At 60.5% G+C, this 9,044-nt stretch overlaps 1 protein-coding gene across 2 annotated transcripts; it reads right to left on the bottom strand.

Annotated features, from left to right (window-relative positions):
- Positions 1-15: 15 nt before the first annotated feature.
- NFKB2 (nuclear factor kappa B subunit 2) lies at positions 16-7,818 on the bottom strand. 2 transcript variants are annotated; one of them, XM_021699445.1, is made up of 23 exons: positions 7,723-7,818; positions 6,320-6,412; positions 5,963-6,044; positions 5,809-5,849; positions 5,454-5,552; positions 5,223-5,374; positions 4,890-4,996; positions 4,640-4,798; positions 4,244-4,348; positions 4,030-4,115; positions 3,807-3,945; positions 3,451-3,579; positions 3,114-3,323; positions 2,894-3,035; positions 2,324-2,438; positions 2,018-2,231; positions 1,690-1,859; positions 1,463-1,565; positions 1,190-1,341; positions 990-1,059; positions 618-790; positions 380-491; positions 16-282 (listed from the first exon to the last, which is right to left on the bottom strand). In XM_021699445.1, the coding sequence occupies exons 2-23, from the start codon at positions 6,338-6,340 to the stop codon at positions 161-163; spliced, it is 2,703 nt and encodes a 900-aa protein (XP_021555120.1). In that variant the 5' UTR covers positions 6,341-6,412; positions 7,723-7,818; the 3' UTR covers positions 16-160. The 2 variants fall into 2 exon arrangements, with proteins under 2 accessions (XP_021555120.1, XP_021555121.1); XM_021699446.1 differs by lacking the exon at positions 6,320-6,412.
- Positions 7,819-9,044: the final 1,226 nt, after the last annotated feature.

Here is a 9,044-nt window from a genome sequence, read left to right as displayed (position 1 = left end):
GGACTGCCATAAGTTAGGGAGGGGGCTGTGTCCCCCCTTCCCAGGAGAATCCTTTATTTGCCCCAACTGAGGGGTGGGCATGGGGTGTTAAATAAGAACTGGAATAGACAGGGGTGCTGTACAGAGGGGCCCAGGGAGGGGCTGGTGGGTGGGCAGCAGTTCAGTGCACCTGAGGCTGGGGGTGCCCGTGGCAGAGCCCTCCTGGCGGCTCGGGGGCCGAGCCCAGCTTCTCTGCCTCCTGTCCCACTGACTGGCTCCCGTACGCACTGTCCTCCTTCACCTCTGTGGGGCGAGTAGAAAGGCGGTAGCAAACAGTCAGGGTCCTATAGGCCTCCCACCCTCCAGGCCCGGATCTGCGTTCCAGGTAGGACCCCTTTACCTGTGCTGGGCAGCTTGTCTCGGGCTTCGGGGCCCCTCAGCAGCCTCACTCCTTCCTCCAGGCCCATGTCAGACAGGGCGTCCAGCAGGCCTGCCAAGTCCCCACCAGCCAGCTGGGGAGAAGGAAAAGGCAAGAGACTGGAGTGTGGGGACCAGGAGCCCTGGGGCCAAGGGAGCACCGGAGATGGGAGACCGGGGACAGAAGCCAGGCATGGAGCAGGGGATGGGGATCCACTGACCTTGTAACTGCGCAGGAGGCTGCCGCTGGGCGAGGCGGTCTTCCGGTATGTGTCCACCAGACTGCGCAGCCCCAGCCGTTCTGCCAGTTCTGCCCAGCTGCCCTGGGCTCCTGGCCCATCTAGCAGATGCTCCAGGTTCTGTAGGGTTGTATCCTCAAGTGGCGGCTCTGGCCCTGACAGGGACACACACGCAGATGTGTCTGTTACGCCCAGAGATGGACCCAGGCAGGCACCTTGCTCTCACGGGAATCTGACAGATGGGGCAGCGGGTGGCAACAGGGATGGAGCAAGGGAGCCCTCCTTCAGAGGTTCTAAAGAAGAGAGCTCTGTGAGCAGGGGTCTGCAGCCTGGCAGTGGGTGAAGAGCTCTCACCTGCAGGGCTGGGCGGGGTCAGGGGGGGTGCTGTGGTGTCCTGAGCAGCATTTAGCAGCAAGGTCTTCACCTGGGGAGACAGCCTCCATTTGATGACCTCCCACCCCAGTCCTTAAGCCCAGGTGCCAGCTCCTCTGGGCCCCAGCCATAAGCCCAGGTACCCCTATTCCCTGGTGCTTCTTGCTCCAGGCTCGCCTCACCTTGGTGCTGCGAGTGAGGTCAAGAGGTGTGTGGCCCCGAAAGCTGCCTCGGGTGTCCCTCTCAGGTCCCTCAGAATCTGAGTCACTACCAGAGGTGGGGGGCGAAGGCAGTGGGCAAAGGGGCTCCTCATTCTCTGCGTGGATATTGGCACCTGGGGAGGGAGGGAGGTGTGAGGAGTTACAATGGGAACCCACATGGTGGGGGGGTACTGGGAGGCACCCCTTTCTCTCCCCCCCCCAGCCCTGTTCATATGCCCCAAGGATGAGGCTCACCAGCCTTTAGAAGGAGGCGGGTCAGGGTGGGGGATCCCAGTCCAGCTGCCAGGTGTAGGGGTGTGTTTCCCGCAAAGGTGCGGGCATTCACGTTGGCACGGAGCTGTGGGGTGCAAGGGAGCGGTTGATCACAGCACCCAGTGACTGGTCGCCCCTGCCCCCTGCATCTTCACCGTCCTTGGTTCCACAACCCTTGGCCCCACCCCCTCAGCAATCCTCAGTCCCACCTTGGTGACGAGGTGTGTGACCAACCCCAGCTCCTCCATCTCCGTGGCTAAATGCAGGGCTGTTCGGCCCCCTTGCCGCTCTGCAGCCTCCACTTCAGCCCCACTGTCCACCAACAGATCCAAGCACTCGGGGCTTCGGGCACGGACCGCCAGGTGTATTGGGTACAGCCCTAGGGACACAGGCACTCAGCCTACGGCTGCGAAGCCAACGTGGCCCCCTGACCAGCTGACCTCAACACCTCATGTTCACACCAGGTGTGAACACTCGCCAGGTGCCCTCCCCAGTTCCCACCTTTGCCCCCTGGTCCAGATGAGGTGATGAACTCACCCTCGAAGTCCGGCATGTGCAACAGCTGGGGCATGGTGGGAACCCCACTGCGCAGCAGGGCGCGCAGCAGGTCGGGGGCACCGGCGCCTGCCCGGAGAGCCAGGTGCACCGCGGAGTCTCCGTGCCGATCCAGCAGTGCCGGGTCTGCGCCCACCTGCAGCAGGAAGCTCACCACGCTCTTCTGCCCGGTGATCACTGCCAGGTGCAGTGGCGTCTGGAGACACAGGCAGAATGAGCCAGGTTCCCCCCTGGCCTCGGCCCACCTGCCTTCCAACTCCTGCCCCCTCACCCGTAGGTGCCCCTCACCTGGTGCAGGTGATTGGTGAGGTTGACAACACCCAGGTGCCGGGCATGGTAGATGACATGGGCTATTTGCTCGATGACACTGGTCTGCCCATGGATGATGGCTAGGTGCAGTGGCCTGAGAGATGTGAGAGTGAGAATGTGGCCCAGCAAGCCCAGCCACTCAGGGCATCCTCTACCCTCAAAACCCCACCGCCTCCATGATCCCCGTCACTGGGGCTTGTGGAGTCCAGACGTCTCCAAGGGCATCGCTGCACCTGAACTTAATCCTCCCGAGCACCTTGTGCAGTATGTAAGTACTATCCAATTTTAGTATATGTGCTGCCGAAGCGAGCACTGTAAGTACTATTATTGTGCTCTCAACAACCAACAACTGAAACGGGGAGAGATCAAGTACCTTGAGCACAGCTAGTACATAGTGAGGCCGGACTCGGAACCGGGTCTGTCCGCCTCCACAGCCCTGGCTCTTTGCAAGTCCCTTCCCCGCCCCGCACCCCACGACCTTCCTTGGCGCTCCAAGTCCCTGACTGGCCTGGGAGCCCAGGTCTCCCGCCCGCCCTCGCGCCCACCTACGTGTCTCCGTTCTCGTCCTGAGCCGTCAGCAGGTGGCGCTGTCCCGCCAACAGCGCGCGCGCGTCCGCCGTGACGCCGTAGTCGAGCAGAGCTCGGGCGCTGCGCTGCGCCAGGCCGAACAGGCGCGCGTTGTACTCCCGGGCTGGGGGCGACAGGGGCGTGGGCGCAGGTTCGGTCCCCACCCGCAGCGTCCCGACCGCCCGGATTCAAGAGGCTGTACCTCGCTGCAGCAGGTCCGGGGCCTGCGGTTCGCGCTGGGGGGTCAGGGGGGACGCGCCCGGCTCCGCCGCTTCCTCCCCGGCATCCACGCCGGGAGCCCCGGCGGCCATCTGCGCGCCGCCCCCGCCTCCGGGGTAACAGCCCATCGGGGCCGAGCCCGACGGGTAGGGACTGTAGGCCAAGGAGGAGTGTAAAAAGCCGAGGCTGCCACCTGCGGATACAGGCCTGGCTGTGGGTAGGAGGCACCAGCCAGGACTCTCCCCGATTTCTTCCCCCCACCAGCTTCTCTCCTCCTTACCCCTCCTCCGTCCCCCTTCCCGCCACCAGCGGCCCCTCACCTCCTCCTCCAGCTCCTCCATAACCCCCAGCCGAGCCCCCAGAGCCTCCACCCATGTGGGAGCCACCCCCGAAGGGCTGGGAGAAGGTGGGCAAGGCTTTCCTCCGTTTCCGCTGCACCTCCTCCTTGTCTGGGGCCAGAGGGAAATGAGATGTTAAAACCCCAACTTATACACCACGCCTCAAGAGCTCTGTCCTGAGTTTGGTCATGGCCCTCCCTCCAAAAGCCCTCAGGCTGTCTCCTAGGACCACCTCTTCCTGGGACCTTCCCCACTCCTGACTTGACTCATGGGTCCCCTGATCTAGTTCTGGGACACTCCAGCCCAGGGACCCCCCCCCCCCTTCAGCCCAGCTCCACCTTCCACCAGAGGGTAATAGGTGAACTGTTTGGAGTCCGACACATCCCCGCCACGCTTGCGTTTCAGTTGCAGGAACACGGTTACAGGACGCTCAATCTTCATCTTGTGATAGGGAGGTGTCCGGAACACAATAGCATACTGGCAGGGGGTTGGAGGGCATAAGGTGTTACTGAGGCCTTGGCCTAGTTCAGCCCCCCAGCCCTGACCCTGGCCCTAGGGTACCTGTTTATGAACATCTGTGGGAGAGAAATCCCCAAAGGCCTGCCATCCATTCTCATCATCCTCATAGAACCGAACCTCGATGTCATCTATAGGGAAAATTGAAGCTTGGCCACAGCTCCTAGTAGAATCTCCAGGGCCTTTTGTCCTAGAGCTGCCCTGGCTCCCCATCTTGATACCCAGTGTCCCTAGCTCCCAGCCTAGGCTCCAGCCTCACCTTTCTGCACCTTGTCACAAAGCAGATAAACCTCATCTCCACCCCGCACTGAGCCAGCTGTCTTGTCCATTCGAGAAATCTTCAGGTTCGAGGCCCCAGGAGACTCTGCGGGGGTGGGGGGATATCAATTACTTGAGATGACATAATAGCCATGGCCCCATTTATGGAGCCAGGTGCTTTGTATTATTCTTTGAACAACCACAAGAAGTACAGGAACTGCTAGTATCTTCATTTACCCAACATGGAAGCCGTACTTGGAAAATGACTTGCTGAAGATCACTCAGCTCATATGTGGTGGGTCAAGTTCAAACCCAGGCCTAACTCCACAGCTTGAGATTGCCCCCCAGGCCCCCTCTGGCACCTAGGCCTGTCACCCGAGATGGTCAGGATACTCACTGCTGTCATGGATGGGCTGGGAAATAACTGGCTTCAGGGGCAGGGAGAAGGAGCCATCGCTGGCTCGAAGGAAGGCAGAAAAGCGCAGCCGCACAATGCTCAGGTCCATCACCTTTTTCAGCTCCTTGGCCTCCTGCTCCAGCTCCCGCCGCTCAGCCTCTGGGCGGTGGACATACATGTGAGCCCTGCACTCCTCCTCCTCCTCTACTCCTCCCATGGTCACCTCCCATGACCCCTCCTCCCTCCATACCAGTAAGGCCCTGGGGCCTGGAGCGGAGTCGCTGCCTCTGAAGTTTTTGTATCATAATCTCCATCATGTTCTTCTTGGTAACATGCAGAACGCCCAGGTTGTTAAATCTGGGTGGGGGAGGGGGAGTCAGAGGCTTTGCCAGCAGTTCTCTCCTCCTGAGGCAATCTCCCTGCGGCCAGGGCTCAGCTCAGCCCTCCTTCCTCCAGGAAGCCTTCCTGGTTTTTACTTGGGGCCTTAGGTTCTGGGCCCAACCTATCTCACCCCTTGGTCAGATACTAAGCTCACAGAAGTGGGCTGGGACCTAGGACTGGCAGGCAACGAGGGGGCACCTACTGGGCAGTCATGTCCTTGGGCCCCACAGACACGGCGCAGACCCCCAGCTCCGAGCATTGCTTGCCCACCAGGCTGTGGGCATGAGCACGAGGCGGGTCACTGTGCGTTACCAGGTCCACCTCGATCTTGGCTGGTCCCTCGTAGTTACAGATCTGGGAGGGGTGAGGGCTGTCAGTAATGCCCCTGAACACACTGTCCATTAGCCCACCCTCCGGCACCATCCTGACTCACCTTGACTGTGGGGTAAGTCTTCCGGCCCTTCTCACTGGAGGCACCTGGCAATCCTCCATGGGAGGGGCCTTCGCAGCCATATCGAAATCGGAAGCCTCGCTGAACGTCCCGGGGCAGATTGACATTGTGACCAGGAGAGACCCCCCCTCCTAAGCCAGCCCCGCTCCCCCGCCAGCAGTGACCGTAATAACTGGCAGTATCTCCCAAGCCACACCACCGTGATTAGCAGCAGCCAACCATTCCAACCTCAAGTGGCCTCTGTGATCAGTGACCCTCCCCATGGCCACCCAGCTACAACTCCCCCACTTGTCCCCAAAGCTGAAGTCATCCCACACCACCCCTTCCGTTCGCTCACCTGCTTAGGCTGTTCCACTATCACCAGGTAAGGGCCATCAGCTGGGGACAGAGGGGCCTTGCTGAGCCAGGATTTCTAAGCCCGTCTCCCCAAGGCAGAGGGCACACGCTCCTCCCTCGCCCCTCTCTAAGACAAGGAGAGGTAAGGAACTTACCTGTCTCCGGGGCTGGCTCCTTGGGCTCCACAATGGACGGGTCGAATTTGAAGTCATCATATTCAATCATGCCATCCAGAGCCTGGTTTGGAGACAGACTGGGGTGGCAACTGATTCTGAGCCACCCCACAGCCCTCCACTTCCCAGCCCTGAGCAACCACTCCCTTTCCTCCTCAGGCCCGTAAAAAAGCTCCTATTGGAAGAAGTTTGCAGACAGGCAGACAGATTGACCGGCAGGTTGAGATAATCAGAGAGCATTACAGGTGTAGGGGAGCAGAGCGGACTCCGACAGACAGGCAGACAGAGACAGACGTGGGGACAGCCGGCCCGGCTTTAGAGCCAGGAGGCGTGACTCACTGGGTCGTAGCAACTTTCCATGTCTCTGGGCTAGGCCCGGCTGTGTCTGGTGGCTCCGGCCGGGTTCTGTTTCCCAGAGTTTCAGGCGCCCGCCTTAGGTGGGGGGTGGGGGAAGTAGCGGGGGTAGGGAGAGACAGATCAGGACAGGAGGGGGGGGGGGCGAGGGGGACCCAGATTTGGGGGAGGGTCTGATCTCTTCCAGCCACCCGTCCGGGTGTGGCGGGCGAGATCCGGTGGAAAGCGAGATCCGGAGCTGGGCTGGGCTGGGCCGGGGAAGCGGCAGGAAAGTTAGAACAGCTTAGGAAAGTCCCGAAAATACCAGGGGGAGGCGGGGCCGGAGGGGGCGGGCCTGGAAATGACGCCACTGGCCACGCCCCCGCGGCGGGAGGGGCGCGAGGTGGTTGCTGGCCTCTGAGCTCCTTGCAGCCTCTCTGCGGGCAGAGGGGCAACCAGACCCAGGGGAGCGCCCCTGGTGGTTGGGCCCACTTCCACACACCAGGGCAGGCGCCGGGGACTGGAGGGTCTTTCAAACCTGCCGGACGCTTTCAGGCCCGGGCCAGGCCCGCCTCCCGCCCTCTTCCCCTCCCCCGTCCTGGAGCAACCTTGGGATTTTCTACCCCGAGGGAGGCCACGGCTGATTCACCCGGGGGCTTTTGGGGGGACATTCCTGCTGTAGGAAGGCCTCCTTTCCGAAGGCCTGTAGGCGGGGGCTCTTCCCAGTGGGGGGCCCCGGGGTTCTGCCCCGAGAACGGACTCTGGGGCCGTGGGGCGGGGGAAAGAAGGGTGTCTCCTTCTTGGGATGGACTCTTCTGTTCCCTCTCCCCGAAACATCTCAACAGTTCCCACACCGCCCCTGCTCTGGGTGCCCACTTCCCCTGCCCCGGTCCCATAGCCGTGTGTGTCTCTAGTGTGTGTTTCTATTAGAGGTATAGAGTGTGTGCGTGAATGTTGTGTATGTGTGGTGTCAATATGCATCTGCCAGGGAGCAAGGCTGTGTACAGGTGAGCGTCCCTAAACTCAGTGTGGACGCGTCTGAGCATGTCTTGATATATAAGGGTACAGGTGAACAGATCTGAGTTTGTGCGTGAAAGGTATGGGTCCAGGCACCTGTGCACGGGTGAGCATGTTCGCGTGTACGTGTGTGCGAGTCTGAGTGTATGGACAGTGCTGTGCGATCGCTAGCATACGCGTAGGTGCACGTATGGGTCCGCGCGTTTTGTTTTTTGGTTTTTGTTTTGTTGTGCAAGGACGTCGGTGGGTTTCCGTATGTCTTGTTCCTGCGCGTGCTCTGTGTGTGTGCGTGCATATGCCGCTCTCCAGCCCTGGGACTCGGTCAGTTAAGGGCCCTCCTTCCGCCCTTCCCCGTGTCCCGGCCACTCAGGGGTCTGAACCCGGCCACTCACCGCGGTGGCGGCTCCGGTTCCGGCTTCTCTCCCGGCCCGACCCACCTCGGACGGGTCCCGACACCTCTCCACAGCCACCAGGGCTCCAGCTGGGAAAGCCCCTTTTCCACCCCCGGGAGGGGGGAATTCCCGTGACGTTTCCGTGCGTCACGCCCCGTGACCTTTTTCATTGGCTGAAAGTTTAACTCCGGACTCGTGCAGCCAATCCGGAGCGACTCGGGCGCGCCCCTTAGAGGGGAACTATTAGCTCAAGCAGGGGAGCGGGGAGGTAGGATGATGGTCAGCTAAAGCTTGAGCTCTGGCAGAGGGATCTGCCCGAGGCTGGATTCTGACCGAGCGCCATCGCCCAGCCAAGGGCGCCGGCTCCGGTCTCTTCACCACCCTGCCTACCCCAGACAGCTGGCAGCCCCTGCTGCCACTCGGCTTATGGTGCGCCTAACTCTTGGCCACTTCTGAAGCCGGGGAACTCCAGGGGGAAGCTGGCGGGCCCCAGCCCTCGGGTCCCCCCGCCCGGAGCGGGGCCCCGCTGCCGGGAAGAGTTGGGGGAAGAGGAAGGAAGTTGATCTTGCAGTTGGTTCCGGGCGCCATCTGGCGGCCTCTCTGGAGCCGCAAGGAGACTCCGTAATCCTCTCAGGTTCCAGTCTCCCCTGGAAGAGACCATCTGAACCTGAAACTTATTCTATAAATGGCAGGGTCACAGGGGGCCAGACTTCCAGACCTGAGCTTCGGAGCTCTGCGCCAGGGAAGGTAAATGAGGGGTTCATCTGAGAGACTCAGGTCTTGCTCATCCATCACAGAGATTTGGAACATTAGAATTGAACAGACATCCAAAATCTTTACGGTTCGGACTTCCTCCATTGTAGGAAATTGCCTTTTCTATAGCTCCCAACTCCGCTTGAACACTTTCAGTGGCAGCAAGATCAGTAAAGGATTTCATAAAGTACTGACTCTGGCTGAAGATCTGTGATAGGTAGAGTTTCTCTTTAGGAGGTGTCATGAGCAATCTCCATTCTTGGAGTCGTCCTCCCTTAGGCTCATGGTAGAACACAGGCTTTTGTTTCAGATTTTCCAAGCAACTTGCCCCTGACCTTCTTCTTCTTTTTTTTTTTTTTTAGCTTTTTTATTTATTCCTTTGAAAGAGAGAGAGTGAGCGAGACCATGAACAAGGGGGAGAGTCAGAGGGAGAGGGACAAACAGACTCCCCATTGAGCAGGGAGCGTCATGCTGCAGGGCTGATCCCAGGACCCCAGGATCATGACCTGAGCCAAAGGCAGATGCTCAACCCACTGAGCCACTCAGGGGCCTCCGCCCCTGACCTTAAT

Source organism: Neomonachus schauinslandi, chromosome 6 (assembly GCF_002201575.2).
Source record: "Neomonachus schauinslandi chromosome 6, ASM220157v2, whole genome shotgun sequence".
In the NCBI taxonomy this organism is placed as follows: Eukaryota; Metazoa; Chordata; class Mammalia; order Carnivora; family Phocidae; genus Neomonachus; species Neomonachus schauinslandi.
This window is presented reverse-complemented; position numbering and strand designations above follow the sequence as displayed.